This window comes from Stegostoma tigrinum, chromosome 28 (assembly GCF_030684315.1).
Source record: "Stegostoma tigrinum isolate sSteTig4 chromosome 28, sSteTig4.hap1, whole genome shotgun sequence".
NCBI lineage: Eukaryota > Metazoa > Chordata > Chondrichthyes > Orectolobiformes > Stegostomatidae > Stegostoma > Stegostoma tigrinum.
The window spans coordinates 24192965-24210341 of NC_081381.1; the positions used below are offsets into that span (position 1 = coordinate 24192965).

The 17377-nt window shown below is 40.3% G+C and overlaps 1 protein-coding gene across 1 annotated transcript; it reads right to left on the reverse strand.

Moving 5' to 3' along the window:
* Window positions 1–209: 209 nt before the first annotated feature.
* LOC125466699 (vesicle-associated membrane protein 3-like) lies at window positions 210–17103 on the reverse strand. Its single transcript, XM_048561587.2, has 5 exons — window positions 16995–17103; window positions 7656–7749; window positions 4398–4556; window positions 3696–3747; window positions 210–2718 (listed from the first exon to the last, which is right to left on the reverse strand). Coding segments are annotated over exons 1-5 (324 nt in total). The 5' UTR covers window positions 16997–17103; the 3' UTR covers window positions 210–2701.
* Window positions 17104–17377: the final 274 nt, after the last annotated feature.

The window sequence follows — 17377 nt, forward strand, 5'->3', positions numbered from 1 at the left end:
CAATCTCCTCAATGCTCTGACCCGTGTACTATCCCAGTTTCTTTATGCAATTTCAGGCCTTGATACTAAACACCATAGGCACCTAATTCTCCTTCAAGCATTCATAATGAGTACGAGTTTCATGCAAGATGTTTGATGGGTATTGGGGTTTGGAGAGAGGTGAAATGAACAGTACTACATTTGTGCTTGTGTTAAAGAAGCTACAGGTCTTTGGATTGCAATGTGTCTTTTATTAAGTCTTCCTTACAATAAAATACAATTGAACAAGCTTAGCTGTAAATGCTAGCTTGAACAGTTACACTTTTATACAAAAAGGTGAAGCGGGGTACAAATAGCTCAAGAGGCACTTGTTTGGGTTTCAGTAATTGCTGGGCACTTCTAAAGCCTGAGTGGCAGTAGTTACAGCACTAAAGGCTGAACAGCAAGTCCTGACAAAGAATCACAAACCAAAGTTAAACTTGCTGGCTGAAGGCATTAAGGCACCTCAAGTTTACAAAATCATGTCAACTGATGTTTAAATAGGAGCTTCACTGAAAATACTGTTTAGAAAAAGATTCTTGGTGATCTATTATACTAACAATACAGCAGTGATGGTTAATTCAGACTTCAGTCTTCACAAAGTGCCAATGAGCTTGACTAGACATTCACCACCCATCAGGCAATGATCTCAAACCATTTTGTAAAAATCATCTGACTGATCAGATCCAGCCAATTAATGCTGCAAATCAGATTACCTGAAGTGCTCAGCTTGGATTCCCCCAACCCTTATTCCGAAGGAACAGCAAAGAAGCATCTGAGTAACACTTCAATAACATAGTAGTTGTTGGGGGTCTCTACAAAATAGCCATCACCAATGTATTGCTCACTTTGCCAACAGTGCAATAAAAACTAAACAGTGCTAGACAATGTTCAAGATTTCTGAAACCAAATCACCAGCAAAAGTGAATACCAAGTGCAAACAGGCAGCATTACTGATGAGTGGAAGCACGAGTGGGAGACAGACTAGTCAACAGTACGAGTCCAACCATTGAGATGCTGTGTCCGTACTGACACTTAAATCCCATTTAGGAGTGTACAAACTTCTTGTGCAAAAAAAGTTATTGTGTTCATGAACCCAGGTCAATTGCTGTTGCTACAATAAAAGGCTTACAACCAATTTTTTGGTGAAACAAAAGTGACTACATAAGCCTTCAACCAGCAGTAATATATGATTTGTTAGTATAAGAATCCCCCTTTCGCTTGGAGTTTCTTTTCTAAAATAATTCAAAAGGAAACATCTCACTACTTGTCACGATCCACGAGTTGTGCATAAAAGCCCAATGCCAGCAAGCAAGGCACATATCAGATTAGAATCTAAATACCCATGTAAATTTGAAATTTGTAACTTGAACTTTCATCTCATCTGGGACATTGAGCAGATAAGGCACAAGCAAGCTTTGTTTTTGGCTTTCCTTTGAGTGTTTGCAAAACGGGATAGAGGGAACCAGCACACTGAGGACAATATTGACAAAAAAATTCTGTTAATGAGCAAATCTGAAAGTGCAACATTCTACTACAGTTCATTCCAAGAGGTCACTGTCAGTACCCTCATTATCACTTTCAGCTCAGAGGACAGGACACATTCAAGGCTTTTTCCAGACCCAACAGTGACGACTGGTGCTGAAGATGATATAGGATGGATGGTCAAGGTTACAGTTTCCTTCAATTCAAAGTTCATCTTGAAATAATGAGGGGAGGCAGAAACACAATAAAATTCTTGCAAAAAGATGCTTTAAAACTATATCATCTGACCTCAAAGCAGGAGAAACTTTCACTAACAGCTTGATAAAAGCAACAGAAATTGAACTGAAAGCAGAGAAGAATTAGAAGCTTCAGGTTCAGGAACTGTTCTCCTGTTGTTTTGATTCTACTAGCAAAAGGAAACCCGCTACCCTCTGACTTTGGTTCTGTGAAAAGCCAGATACAAGGGGACAATACAGTTGTTGACTAGCTGTCTCACCTTTTTGCCCCTCGTTTCCTTAAAGGTTTGACATGCAGGTAGCCCACATTTCTACATGCATAACATTCATGATCATTACTCTATCTTTGCCCAGTCCTAATGTCAAAGACTAGCAACTGCAGCCTGCCAACATTTTAATTTGCACTGTTGCTTCATTTAAAACCCATGGGTTTTAATTTGTCAAGAATTTACAATGTGTGTTTTAAAAAAAAAAGTGATAGCTTGGGAAAATGGGGGAGAATGCAAGTCCCATCAGCTTATTTTGACAATTACAGACAACAGACATCTTGAAAAAGAACGATCATGACCAGGAGTTCAGGTGTTTAGCTGTCTCCTTTAATGAAGGGACAAAGACAATTAAGAATTTATACTATTAGGACTTCAACTCTCCTGCAGAAGGATTGGTCCCACCCAAGACTAAGACGGCAACAGCAACATCCATCATTCTGAAGTTGTCAAATGTCATGTTGCCTTGTCTGTCCATCACAATTACAGTGGGTAATCAACATTAATCTCAGTTTTAACTTGCCCCAATTTTTTTTGAAATTTTACCTGAACTCCTGATTATAAATCAAAATCTCTCCCCCAACACTTAATGTTTAAACCAATAGACAAGTGAACCCTTAAAAACATAGTCGATAAGGTGGGTTGAAACCAGAAATCCTCCTCTGCCTCCAATTTCCAACAGGCAAGATGCTGGTCTTATGTGGTCTGCCAAACTATACAAGGGGGGAAAAAAAAGCAGAGTTGAGAATAGAAAACAACCTCATTACTGAATTACTTCATATGATTACAGGTCTGTTGTGCTGCATCTCTTGCATGCAAGGCAGCAGGAAACTGGTCAGTACACATTACTCAAGTGACGACAAGTTTCAGGGTTACTGACTGCTCAGATGGCGTACCTGCAAAAACAAGCTCACACTATGAGGGATGAATTTAAACTTAATTAACATCTGATCTCAGCCTTAAATGTGTTTTTAAAAGAAAGCAATCCTTGAGACATGGGAGCTAATGGCAAGGCTGGTATTTGTTTTCCCTTCTGACCTGGGATCTAGGTTCGGATCCCATCCTGGCAGATGGTGGAATTTGAATTCAATAAAATGTCTGGAATTGGAGAATCTAATGATGACCATGAATCCATTGTTGATTTTTGGAAAAACCCACCTGGTTCTCCAATACTCTTCAGGGGAGGAAACTACCATCCTTACCTGGTCTGGCTTACATGTGACTCCACACCCACGGCAGTGTGGTTGACTCTCAGCTGCCCTCTGGGCAATTAGGGCTAGGCAATAAATGCTGGTGAGCCAGCAACACCCTCAGCCCGTAAATAATACATTCCTAGTTACCAGATTTGACATCAAGTTCTCTAAACTACACAATTGTGTAGCTTGCTCGAGTTAACTTAGGTAGAATTGGATTCCCAGATTGGGTAAGGATTGCAAGTTTACTGCACTGAAAAGCTTATACTGGTTGTGCTACAGCAGTCTAACCAATTTATGACCACTTTAAAAAAAGTAAATCTTTTAACATTTAAATTCAGATTCTCGAATATGAGTTGGAGCAAATGACAATGCTCCTTTCTAAAACGGGTTAACCAAACAAACTCAGGAATAGGAATTACAAACAGAAAAGATTAAGACCATTTTAAAACAAAGACACCAACTGGAGAGAAATTGGGACAGGTTTGGATACTCACCAACTATGATAATAATGATGATCAGGACCACAGCTATTAATATTGCCCACATCTAAGAGGAAGAAACAAGAGGCACTTAATATATTGAATGCACTACTGCTAAAGAAACAGGCAGCCATCATTTCCAAAGAAAAGTCCTGACTCAAAACATTAACCTTCCTGTTCCTCCAGCTCCATACTGTCTTATCTGACTCCAGTGTTGTTGGTTCTTATTATTTCTCAGCCATTTTAAAAGTTCACAAAAGTTCTAGTGCATAGGTTACCTACTTTCTTCTAGCATCCATGAATACCAATAGCCTTGCATTTTATCCAGCATCTAAAGTACATGGAGTGACTGCCATGTTCCCACCCTTCTCCCACAACAGTACTATACCACAAAGCTAACTAGTTGATTTGATCCTAGTAGTGGGATGGCTGTAGGCAAGGCACATAAGACTGTTGCTTCGATTGTTCTCACAGGATCAAGGTCAGTGCAAAACCGAAAAACCTTGGGCCGAACTGGTTTCACTGTTGAGAAGTCCTGTCCTTCCAATGCAGCATTCAGCATTCCCCAGAAAGGAACTAGTGTTATTCTAATCTAAATGCCTTGTGGCAAGCAAGTCAGTTGAAAATTAGACATTTTATTGCCATGTTGGCAAGGCTGTAAAATTGAATGAATAAGGCTCAAGCTAGGTGCAAACAGAAGAAGAACCATAACCTTACCTTGCAGTTCTTCCACCAATATTTGCGTTTTAGTTTTGCAGCACTGGTCTCAAACTGAGATGCACCAGCTTGAAGCGCATCAGCTCGGTCATCCAACTCTGTAAGTTTCTGATCTCGTTCAAGGACTCTGTCCACATTCACTCTCATGATATCCACGACCTAAGGGTGACAAAGTACACGGGAATGAAGAAAGGTCCCGCTGCTGCTTATTATGATCAGTGACCCAAGGGTTGAGGACCCAGCACTTCGTCTCTTATGAAGATCCTGCAAACTTTAGACACACATAGAACGAAGTGCTGAGAGGTAAAACAAAGGTGTTGATTAATGAAGTTAGCATCACCTACAGTTGCTACATGCTTGGAAATGGTCTCCATGATGTAGATTGCATATAGATGGTGTTAGGAATAGCATTGTTCTAGACAGAACTTCATCTATACTCATCTACAGTCAGACAGCCAAGGAAAAACAGAAGTTAATCACTATATTCCCTACTGTTGAGGTCTATAATCATTATCAGCAGCATTGGTCACAAAACTAAAACAACTTTCAATCATTTGATTTAAGTACAAAAAATTCACAATGTCTGCCATTGTAAAATAATATCCAACTAAATGCAATACTGAGTAGCCTCAGTCAGTGTCACATTTAGTGACAAAAAGGTTTAGCAAGGTTTGATGTTTACAATATTTTACTCAAAAAGTAGTGAGATGTAATAAAGTTTTAAAACAAAATATTCCCAGTGCAAGCCAAATTTCAACCCAAACACCGCTAATTCACTGCAAATATTCTAGATGGGTCCTTGCAGCAACCTACATTTTCAGCATATTTCTGTGGCTTGTGAAGTACTTTGTACATGTGTGTGGCATGCTCCACCCCATGGAGTGGCACTGACCCAAAATACAGCCTTTGGAAGCATGTTGCAGAGAACATGTACTACTCTTACTTAATTGGATAGTCTTCCATTGGTATGTGGGAGCATGCAAGATGATGTCTCATCATATGCCTAATGTAGTAAGGCACCAGCACTGCAGTCTTTATGGTAAATAAAAAATAAAGAGATCCTGAAAAAATGATGATTTGGAAGAGTGACCAAATACCAGATGAGCAAGAGCACATGATTCTGGCAGGAAGCAGAGCAAGATTAATCAGAACAATGGAGCAAACAAAAATAGTAGGGTTTCGTTGGTAGATGGGCTGAAGCAAGGTGGTGGTGTTTCGGTGAGTATCTGCTGGAGAAATAGTTTGGTACTCTATGTACATCATTTGGTGCTACTTGTTATAGAATCAGAGGCAAAACAAGTATGAACATTGCACAAGTGAGTTTCACTCAATTTTAAATCTACATCTGTCTCCACACCCAATAATATTGTCACTTCCAGATCTATTTTCAAATCAGAACTTAATTTTTGCTTGGGAAGTGCAAACCTTGGCTGTTGTATGGAGACCATCTACAGCAGGCAACAGTATTGCAGCATCACAGGGCCAATTCCAACTCAGCATATTGAATAGGAGGCGCCATGGACTTTCTGAATTAAGATTGCCTTTTATTAAATCAATTCACAAATCACTAGTTTGGCTCAGCTAGAGTACTGTATTCACTTCTAGTGAAAACACTTCAGGAATAATGTCAGATCCTGGAGGGGGTACAGAGGTTTATCAGGAAGCACAGTCAGTTACAAAGCAAAACAAGAGCAGTTGCAATGGTTTCCTCCATACAGGGAAGTAAAGGAAAATGGGATATCTGAAATGGTAAAGAGTTTTGAAAGAAGCACGCAAGGGAAATCTACATCCAGTGGCTGAAGGATCAATAAAGGGTCAAAGATTTAAGATCATTGGCAAAATGCCAGAAGGGAAAAATTGACACTGCGAGTGACATCTGAAATGTATTGTTAGAAAGAGTGGAGAGCAGATTCAGTGACTTTCAAAATGGAAATTGGACACATACTTGAAAGACTATGGCAAAAGAGGAGCGTGGGCCTAATTGATTACCATTCTCTTTTCAAAGAGAATATGGACTAAAAAGGCACCTTTGTATTGTATCAATGAATTCATAAACTCAGTATTCCCCCCCCCGCCCCCGTTGTGCTAGATGCCAACCTGGGTTACCTATTGTAACATGTCAAAACAGCTGAGCTGTGATGCACATTTGTCCCAATGAACAATTGCACTTGCTCCCTTCAGCTGAACAAAGCTATCATGGGAGGAACAAGAAACCACAAATGAAATGGAGGTAAGTGCCAGTGCCCGCTAATCAAAATTTCTATGGTTCAATAACGTCTCATTTATGAGCACTCAATATAGAAGTTGTATCTGGTAACTTGGAGGCAAAAAAAGATACACAAGTGACATCTAAAAATTAAAACCAAGCCACAAATCAATTATAAGATAACACTGTGAAGCTGGATGAACGCAGCAGGCCAAGCAGCATCTCAGGAGCACAAAAGCTGACGTTTTGGGCCTAGACCTTTCATCAGAGAGAAACCTAACCCTAACCCCTCTCTCTGAAGGGCCTAGGCCCAAAATGTCAGCTTTTGTGCTTCTGAGATGCTGCTTGGCCTGTGTTCATCCAGCTTCACACTGTTATCTTGGATTCTCCAGCATCTGCAGTCCCCATTATCTCTGATCACAAATCAATTATGACAGATTATCAAATGCATGAAAGACAAAGGCAGGTTTAAAGCACTGGGAGCAGCAGACTAATTTTAAAAAGGTGCAACATGAACAGGTTGCTGTGGAGATATTTAAGAGGCATTTGAGCTTTGTTCTGAGGCAGCTGAAAGCATGGTAGCCAATGGCACAGCAATTAAAAACAAGCTGTTCAAATACCACCAGTAGCTTTGCAAAATAGTCCAAGTCTGGTGGAAAGAAAGCTGGCCGACAACTGCATCCTCACTCATGCCAAACTTTTCAAAAACAAGGCAATAAATCACTGAAAGTCAGTTTAGCTGGAAGGGATACATTATTCTCATGTCTGACATCAGGTTCCTGAAGCAACTGCATGCAACACCTGCATATGCCAAGAAAGGCAGGGGAATGCTTTAGAAATGTCCTCCACGCAAATTTTTTGTCTGAACCAAAACATCAGTAACTTAAAACTACCTGTTTCTCTGTCAACACATATTGCCTGCCTTGAATAGAGTCTTTTTAAAAAAAACTGTGATCACTGTTTATTGACAAGACTACATAGTGAGAATGTGTGGCACATGTGCCATCTGCAATTATAAAATACATTGAATGAAACTCAAAAAGTACTCTTACCTCATCCACTTGGGCCTGGGTCTGCTGCAGCTTCCTGTTGCTGCCATAGGGAGTTGGTCCAGCTGGTGGGTTACTTGAGGAGCCTGGAGCTGACCTGCAATGGAATGAAGCAGATTATTCTTGTGGAATTTCACCAGAAAAAACCCCTTAGTTTCAACTTGGAACAAGGCAACTCAAATCAAATGGCTGTCAAGTCCTTCATGGAAGGTGGGAATTGCTGCCTGGGGCAATGTTTATTGGCCACCCCCAAATGCCCTTGAACCAAGTGGCTGCCCAAACCATTTCAGAGGGCAGTCACGAGCCAACCATACTGCTGAGGATCTGGAGTCACATTTCAGTCAGACATGAAAACGAGAGATTTCCTTCTCAAAAAGGTATCAGTAAACCAGATCAAAAACTTCAGTTGTACCATGTTGAGGTTAAAAACCTGTCTCCAGGACGTATAATCAAGAGTTCTGATTTAAAGTCCAGGGACATTCCCACTATGCCACAACCTCCTCTACAAAAGAATGGGTCAGCTATGCAGGAAAAACATAAGAACTGGGCAAATTGGCCGCTCAAGCTTGCTCCACCACCAAACAATCATTTCTGATCTCATCTCAGCCTCAACTCCACTTTCTGACCACTCCCCATAATCTTTCCACCTATTACTGATTAAAATTCAGTCTGTGAAATCTCAAGGAGTAGATAGACAATAGTTCAGCATCCACCACACTGTGGGGTAGTGAATTCCAGATTCATGACCCTTTGAGGGAAGTAATTTCTCTCCTGTTTTAAATCTACTACCCTTTATCCTAAGGAATGTGACCTCTTGTTGTAGACACGTTCCTTGTGGGCCAAAAATCTAATAAAAGAATACACCTGTACTTTGTGGTATTTTATGCAACTGTGAACTTTTATGCAGGTGTTGGGGGGGGGGGGGGGGGGGGGGGGGGAAGAAGAAGAGGAGGAAAGAGAGAGAAAAAAAAAAACAAACAAACAGTCATACAGCACTGAAACAGGTCCTTTGGCCCCAAGTCGCCCATTCTGACCAGGTTTCCCAAACTAAATACTCCCTTTTCCTGCAGTTGGACTATATCCCTGTAAACCATCCTATGTCCCTGAACAACAACTGTCTTCAATATTCTAATTGCACCCAATGCCACTACTTCCACCAGCAGCTCATACCATACATGCACTATAAAAAAAATGTGCCCCTCAAGTGCCTTCTAAAATCTTTCCCTCTCACCGTAAACCAGTGCCCTCTAACTCTGGGGACAAGAACTTGGCCATTCATCCTATCTATATCCCTCATGGTTTTATAAACTTCTTTGAAAAGGTCAGCCCACAACATCCTGTGCTCCAGGGAAATGTCCCAGCCTATCCAGATCTCCTAACTCAAACTCTTTAGTCTTGGTAAGATTTGTGTAAATTTTATTTTGCACCCTTTTCAATTTAATGCTATCCTCTCAAGTAGCAGGGCAACCAGAACTGTATGCAGTACTCCAAATCTAGCCTTACCAACGTCATGTATAGGTATAATATGACATGCCATATCCTGTACTCAATGCTCTCACCAATTAAATCTAGCATGCCAAAATGCCTTCATCATCCTGTGACACCACTTTTGAGGAACTATGTACCTGCATCTCCAGGTCTCTGACAAAGTTACCACAATGTTATACTCACACAAGGTCAGACATAAACTCAATGTCTTCCACAGCAAGCAGTGTAGCAGTCCAGCTTACGATGTACAATTTACAATGCATTGTTGAGGTTGGCAATTTGTCTTTTTTTGCATGCTTATTTTAAAGAGGCAGCAGGGCAAAACAGGGATAGCTACTGATGTTTCTTGCTAACTCCTCCTTTTCATCAGCATTTTCAGGATGGGGTACAGTGATGCCCTACCCAGCTGAACTATGTGCTCTGTTAAGAAGGATAGGCAGTTAGGAAAATAGCATGAAGCTTGTGAAACCCATCCTCAAAAGGTCTGTACAACAGTTAAGGGTCAATTCCCAGTATGAAGTGGTGCTGGACTTCACACCCAAGAATATTAAAATATTGACTAAAGAACATTCCAGTTCCATTAGAAATGGTGCCATTAACCAGTTTAAAGTGTACAACTGTCTGTGACATGAATTGCTGAAGAGGCAGCTAGGCACGCAGGATTGAAAATTCCATCCTAAAATCAAGGACATGCTTGGAAATTGCTAGAACACAATCTGAACTTATGTCAGAGGGTATTCTAATCCATGTACAGGAATACAAAGCCTTAGCATAAATAATTCTCTGCAGTACAATTAGAAATATTCAGCATGGGAACAATAAACCTTCAAAAAAAAACTTTCCCCAACTACTTTTGCACCAGATTCTCCACTAGCATTGTAGTCTAACCAAAAGATCCTCGAAAATTAAACCTACTGCTCATTAGAACCTATGCTAGTTTCTAGAACACAGCTTCCCACAGCAAGGGCTGTAAATTAAATTTTAAGCATGGTGAAGTGAGGCAGTAATGTCTACATTACAGCAGCTGTGCTCCCACTAACAAGCCCTCAGTTCACAGGGGTTGTGACAATTTAGACCTCTACAGTGTTGGAGGGGTTTGGGGAAATGCTTGGAAAGCACTGATCTAGAATGAAGCCTCCCTTAAAACAGCATTAGAAGATCCATGTATGCATGTAGATCTGATGGTACTCTGCTGAATCCAATTCCCTGGCACACCAGGGCAACAGCATCTTCAGAAGAAAGAAAGAACTGAAGGTGAATGATAAAAAAAATCACTCATTCTAGGCAACTCACTGAGTTCCAGCTGTCTCCCCCATACCCTTTGATCCTTTTCGTCCCAAGAACTTGAAAGTGTGTGTTTTGGCCTCAACCACTTGCGGCAGAGAATTCCACAGGCTCACTCTAGCCAAACAAATTCCATCTCATCTCAGTTCTATATCCTTGGACACTGCCGATTCTGGATTCCCTGCTCATGGGGAACATCATTCCTGCATTTATTCTGACTAGTCCTGTTAGACTATTGCAGATTTCTGAGATTCCCCATTTATTCTAAATTTTGTGTCACAGGGAGACACAGTGTTAAAGGTAGCAACGAGCAGGTTTTCATTGGTCAGACCAGCGAGTATCAGAGTTGACACAGCGTGGCCACTTTTGGAGTACTGTACGCAGTTCTGGTAGTATTATTAAAAATTGGAGAAGGTGCAGAAAAAGATTTGCCTGGGATGTTTCTGGGACTGCAGGGTTTGAGTTATGGAGAGGCTGGGTAAGCTAGGACTTTTCACTGGAATATCAGAGGTTGAGGGGTGGCCTTAGAAGTTCAAAATCATGAAGGATACAGGAAAAAAAATGACCAAAAAAAGAACCTTTCCCCCTGGGTGAGTTCAAAACTAGGGGACTTTTTTTTAAGAGAGGGTGGAAAAAGGTTTAAAAAGCGAGACAAAGGGTATGTTTTTCACAAAGGATGGCTCATGCATGGAATGGGCTGCTAGAGGAAGTGGTGGATGCCAGTACAGTTGCAACATTTGAGACACATTTGGACAGGTATATGAACAAGAGGGGTTTTAGGGGAATATGGGCCAAGACACAAAGGCAAGCAGGACTAGTTGAGTTGGAAAACTTGGTTGACACGGTTAGGTTGGACCAAAAAGGGTCTGTTTGTTTGCTGCATGACTCCAGAGACCATACTGTTATATAGAGTGGTGTCTTAACCTTCCTACTCCAGTAACTATCTATTGACCTCTACCCCCACCTAAAGATTTAACAATGCACTGATCTTCAGTTTAGTCTGTCTTCACTGCATGGTAACAGGCAATCCTTAGAACTAAGACTACTATACGTTATATAGTGAATTGCTTCATAATGAGTTGATCTTAGCCCAAAAGTCACTTACATTTAGCTTCAAACTAAAAAAAAACAAAGACGCCTCCTAGTTTGGAACATAACTTCATTGGTGCAAGGTCAGAGGTCCTGAACAACATTCAAAAATCAACCATATAAAAACACATCATATCCCCTGTGAACACTTCCTGCCATGAACAAAACTAATTAATTGCATGCACTGTTCATCTGGGCAGTAAGGAAGTGTCAGCTTTGCCAATCCTATTAGTGGGGAAAAAACACCAAGGCTTCTTTTAAAAGAGAGTAGAAACTATACTAAAAAAATTCAAATCACTATCATAAAAAAACTGAACTGTCAACAACTGCAAGCAGCAATTACCAAGGAGGTCACTGGGAGAATGGTCATGAGAGAGATATTGATGCAGTCAGATGGAAATGAATCACATAATTATAACTAAAGGATCATGAATTTCCACATCTATATTTGGTGACAATGTTTAGGACCCAGTGTCCCTCATCTCTAACTGTGTGGCATTTTCTACAGGCCGAACGACATTAACACGTGAATATTAACCACAGCCCTACTGCAACAGTTTATTATGTAGTGGTGTCAGTGGTAAGGCATCCATGTGCACAGTGAATTCAATAGGTGCTTTGATATCCAAATTTAAGACTACAAGTTAGAAAGACAGCCACTAATTCCCATTTTTATCATTGTGCAAGGTATTACAGGCAAGACCAGCAATTACAGCTTTTCCTCATTTGCCCATGGCAGTATTCAGTCATCTTGAATTGTCTCCATTTGTATCTGTGAAGGCGTGCCAATAGTCCCACTAGATTTCAGGGTTTTGATCTAATGACAGCAACTGTCAATATGTGTACTGGTCACGATGACAAGCAACTGCAGAAGGAATGACAGACAAAAATATTGAGCGAGTTGTTCCATTCATCTCACAAGCATTGAAGAGTTTCACCTTCAGGATATCTTTATGATATTAAACTGAAATAATTTATGCTTAGGTCTGTCTGGTCAGATGAAATTAACCACAAATAGAAGAATAGAAATAAGATTGACACTCATGATTTACAGCAAGGTCCTGGTATATCTGCAACGGGCCATCATATTTTGCTAAATGGCTACACAAAGTATTTCACTAGGTGAGCACTCCAGAATTGAGAAAATGCAATTTGTTTTATTTATTGAATACAGCTGAAGAGCTGGACAAAAGGTCTCTGCTATTGAAACAGCAGGCACAATGTAAAAACTAGCCACATTTTTAACAGACTGGTTGGCTCAATACCAATTTTTAAACCATTGTTAAAAGCAACGTAAAAAAGTTTTGCTACAAGGGCCCTGTAACAAGACAGGGCAGGGAGGGGTGCTTTCTTCCCAAATTCCATGTACACCATTTGGGATTATAGAATCTTGGGTGAATTTCAAAACAAAAAATGCTTCACAATTTACGATAAAGCAAAAGAGGATCATGTGTTTGTTAGCTCAAATTAGATCAGCATAACTGCAAGACTGAAGGGCAACAAAATGTTGGACACATTCAGTGGGTCAGGCAGCTTTGAAAAGATCAATCCAACTCAAACTTCAACATTCTCAGTCTAGTCACACCCATCAGGTCAAACAGTATTTCCAGCTGTTATCGTTTTCATGTCAGAGCGCGAGTGTTACAGGGCTTTGCTTCCTTATGAAAGCAGCCTGCTGAACAGGAAGAGCCTCAAAGCAATAAAAAAGTCTGGCATCCTGACTTCAAGCAATATCTGTTCACCCATCTCCCTGTTGTCAATAACCTACATTTGAGATTAACAAAGGTATAGTCATGTTCTCATTCTATTTTTGCAAACCCATCCGTGGGATCAGTCTTTCCAACCTTACAATGCTCCCAAGAATGCACCCCTCAAACTGTGTATTCCTGCACATTTTAGTATTACAACATACATACAACATACAACAAGACAGCACAGAACAGGCCCTTCGGCCCTCATTGTTGCGCCGACATCCTTCCTCTCGCAAGGAGACCAAAATCGATGGCAGTATTCCAAAAGCAGCCGAATCAATGTCCTATATGGCTGCTAAGTGATCTCCCAACTCCAATCCTCAATGCACTGACCGATAAAGGCGAGCACACCAAATGTCTCCTTCATATCCTTTCTACCGGTGGCTGTACTTTGATGGAACTACGAAACTGCACTCCAGCGTCTCTTTATTAAGCAACACTCCCCACAACCTTCAGTGTAAACGTGCTGCCCTGATTTGTCTTTCCAAAATGTAGCACCTCACATTTATCTAACCTCAACTCCATCTGCCACTCCTCATGCCTACGTCCAGGCACCAGATTTCACTTATAATTCTCTCCAAGATGCCCAAATTCTCAATGATCTTGGTTTCCTGCCCCAATATCTAAGCAGTAGCTGGTGAGGAGTCACATGACACCAGGTTACAGTCCAACTAGTTTATTTGAAAACACAAGCTTTTGAAGCACTGCCCCTTTGTCAGGTGAATGAGGGGGGAGTGCTTTAAAAGCTTATGACTTCAAATAAACCTGTTGGGTTATAAACCTGGTGTCATGTGACTTCTGACCTTGTCCAACCCAGTTCAACATACTCATCATACAATGAGTATAATATCAAAAATTTGTTTTATTAAAGGATCTGTGAAGTGCTTCTGGAAGTTTTAAAGAAACTACATAGAATCAAGCTGTTGCTGGAGTAAAACTCATTTCGATGACTGTTGGAGAGCTGTCTGGATAGAGTTCTGCCAAGCACCAGTGGTTACAGAGTCATCATTACGCCAGTTTTTTTTTAAATTTCCAGAATTGAGAGGATTGAGGGAGTGCTGATATTGGTGAGTTATTACACTAGGTGTTATTTGAGAGATAAGGAGGGGTTTCAAACAAATTAGATTTTTCCTCTTGAAATTCAGATAGGCTAGTTAAAGTAATGCACAGAAAAACAAAAACACTAATAAATAAGGGTGCAGTCAGTCTGATCTCAGCCAGAACAGCATCATAAGCAGGTGGACTTTAAGACATTTAGGCAAGTCCAGTTACAGGTCGACAGGGTAGGCTCAGGCCATTTTTGCACCACAAACTCCACCATCGCTGTCAATGCTCAAAATATCCACACGGAAGCCAGGGCAATTTGCACTTGTGTTTTGCTCCACAAGTGATAGTTTCCTTCTCTAACTTAGGAACCAAGTTTAATGCATTCAACAGCATTTGGAGATTGGAAACAATGGTTAATTTTTTTTGTTAAAGCTTGTTTGGATTTTGTCCTTTCCAATGGGAAATGTCTGAGAAGGGAACTGCATCCACAAACACCATGTAAAGTAGTAGAGACAAAATCATGAAGATTTAGTTGTTGAAAACAATTTGATCAGATCAGCAAATTTCAACAGTCTTACACCTAAAGTCTATTGATCCTGTCCTTAAAACACATTCAGCGATCCTTGCCTATCTACATTTGGAAATGGAAGCGTTAGCACAGCCAATGCTTATCCTTGATTTCAAATCTTTCCATGACTTCACTACTTCATGGTCTTCACCTCAAGCCTTGCAACTGCCTCCTCACTAGTTTTTAAGTACTTAGAACACTAACTTGCACTTGTGCTAATATCGTGACTTAATGTGAAATTGTCTCAACACTGAAGCACTGAAACATTTCACGGTGTTAAAGGCACTGTACAAATAAGCTGTTATTTTACTTGATCAGAGTACAAACAACAATGCAATAAAACAAACTAGAATACTAGATTGATTACACAGCAAACAACACCCTGTTGTTAACAGATCAGGATGTCTCAACATGGTTGTTGAGAAGTTATTTACACATTTTAAGAGTCACATTCTGGTTTCCTTGAGATAGATGGAATAAGTTGACATGTTCCCAAAGTTACTTCCCATTAAATAGTTTAATCTTTCAGTAAAAGTAATATCAAATGAAGATAACAGTGCTCTATCCCCACCTGATCCTAGTCCTGTTCAAACACCATGACTCATTCCACAACAAAAAATTGAAGACTTAATGCAGTTTGGCACAAGTTCACACATCCAATCAAACAAGCACAGCTGAACTATAATTATTTCAAAGGCTAATTGTCTACAATTCTGGCCCAAACAGGCTGACGCCATAGTGAACTGAGCAGTGTTGACGTAGTTTAGTTGCATCCACACACAGGTCTCTCATGAATTATGCTTTAAAGTGACGCTCAGAGCAAATTGAGAATTTGCACCAATAGGGTGCCAGTTACTTCACAACAACTGGTACAATTTGCCACAAGATCAACCAAGTGGTAAAGGAGTCGAGTTTCCGACAATGGCCTTGTAAACAAACCACACTTTACAACAAATTTTTCAAAAGACAGGAATGGTACGTGAACATTTCCCTAAACCATGTTTAAACAGTTGAATTTACTAACACATTCTATTTAAATAGAAGAGGAAAGGAACATACTCAAATCTAAAAGAGAAAAAACAAATTTACTGCCTTTGGAAAGCAACAATTGGGAACCAAAGCATTGATTTGCGTTAATGGAAAACTATTAACTCACGAAAGTCTGACAGAACAGCATGTATCACACAATGCATTTTTGCCACAGTCCACTCTTGCCCAACTTTGAATCAAGCACAAATACAACAAACATCCCCGGAGTACAGGTAAGATGAAGAAATTCAAATTTCTACTTTCAACATTCCAGATTTTACTTGTTATTATAAGCAGTAGTAGTGAGGTAACAGTCCATTAAAGAGAAAGTCCAGAAGAGGATCCTGGAAGACCTCTGCACTTACTGCATAAAAGTTCCTTCTTTCATTTACCAACTTAGAGACCACAAATCCCAAGTTCCTTAAAAGTGAACAAAAAAACCCCAAGTACCCACCATAGAAAAACATTTCACACAATGCCCCAACCAGCTTCCTTTCATGCTAAAGGCAAAAAAAGTGACAAAATGTTTCTTTCAGCTTCTAAATGCAGCAATATCTGGAAGTACCTTGCCTGAACTGATCAACATTAAACAGTAATTCACAATGCAAAAAAAAAGCACCACTCAACTTCATTATATAAAACAGGATCAAAACTAAGACACTTAAAAATACATGAATGAAACAATAAAATATTACAACCACAGAAACTAAATTTAAATTAATTTCATCATGAATTGTAAAGCCACAAGATACTTCCTTTTTCAAAACAGTTCAGCTTATCTCAACTCAACTTTAGCACTTTGGAATATTAATTCAAGGTGTTACTAGTTTAAAGTTTAGAATTTGTACGGAATTTTAACATTTAAGAAATTAAAAGGCTGAACCCTATAAAACCCCTGGTTTCTACGCTGGGGAATTAAAACACAAGTTTGCGGCCTTCCCTCCAAACACAAGCCTGCGGCTCGCCTGGAAACTCAACGGGGCTCCGGACTGCTCTCAGCGGAGCGCGGTGTGGTGTCGGAGATCGTTCCGAAAGGCCGACTTAAGGAAATAAGAAGAAGCAGAAGCAACGTCGAAACGAACTTACATGTTTCCCAGATAAAAAACAAACCGGTCGAATCAGACCCCGAACTGCTGAACCTTACAAGTTGGGTGTTGTCAGCAGGTTGGAGACGTCACCACTTCCCAACCCCCCCCCTCCCCGGTGTCAGCAGTAATAAATCCGACTCCCAACACCGATCCTTCACTTACCCCTTTCGCTGTTACATGCCAATACACCAATGAGGGCAGCCTTTGGGAAAAGTTTAATTGGATGTTTCTAATTACAAAACATGACAGGGAAGCTCCCCACTTGGCTTTGAGCCACCAATAACTTCCATCCGTCGCAGAAGCAATTAACAAGCAAAAAAAATGGACACTGAGGGGGCCACAAAAAGTTGAAAGGTGAAAAATTCAAATATGATTTTGTTT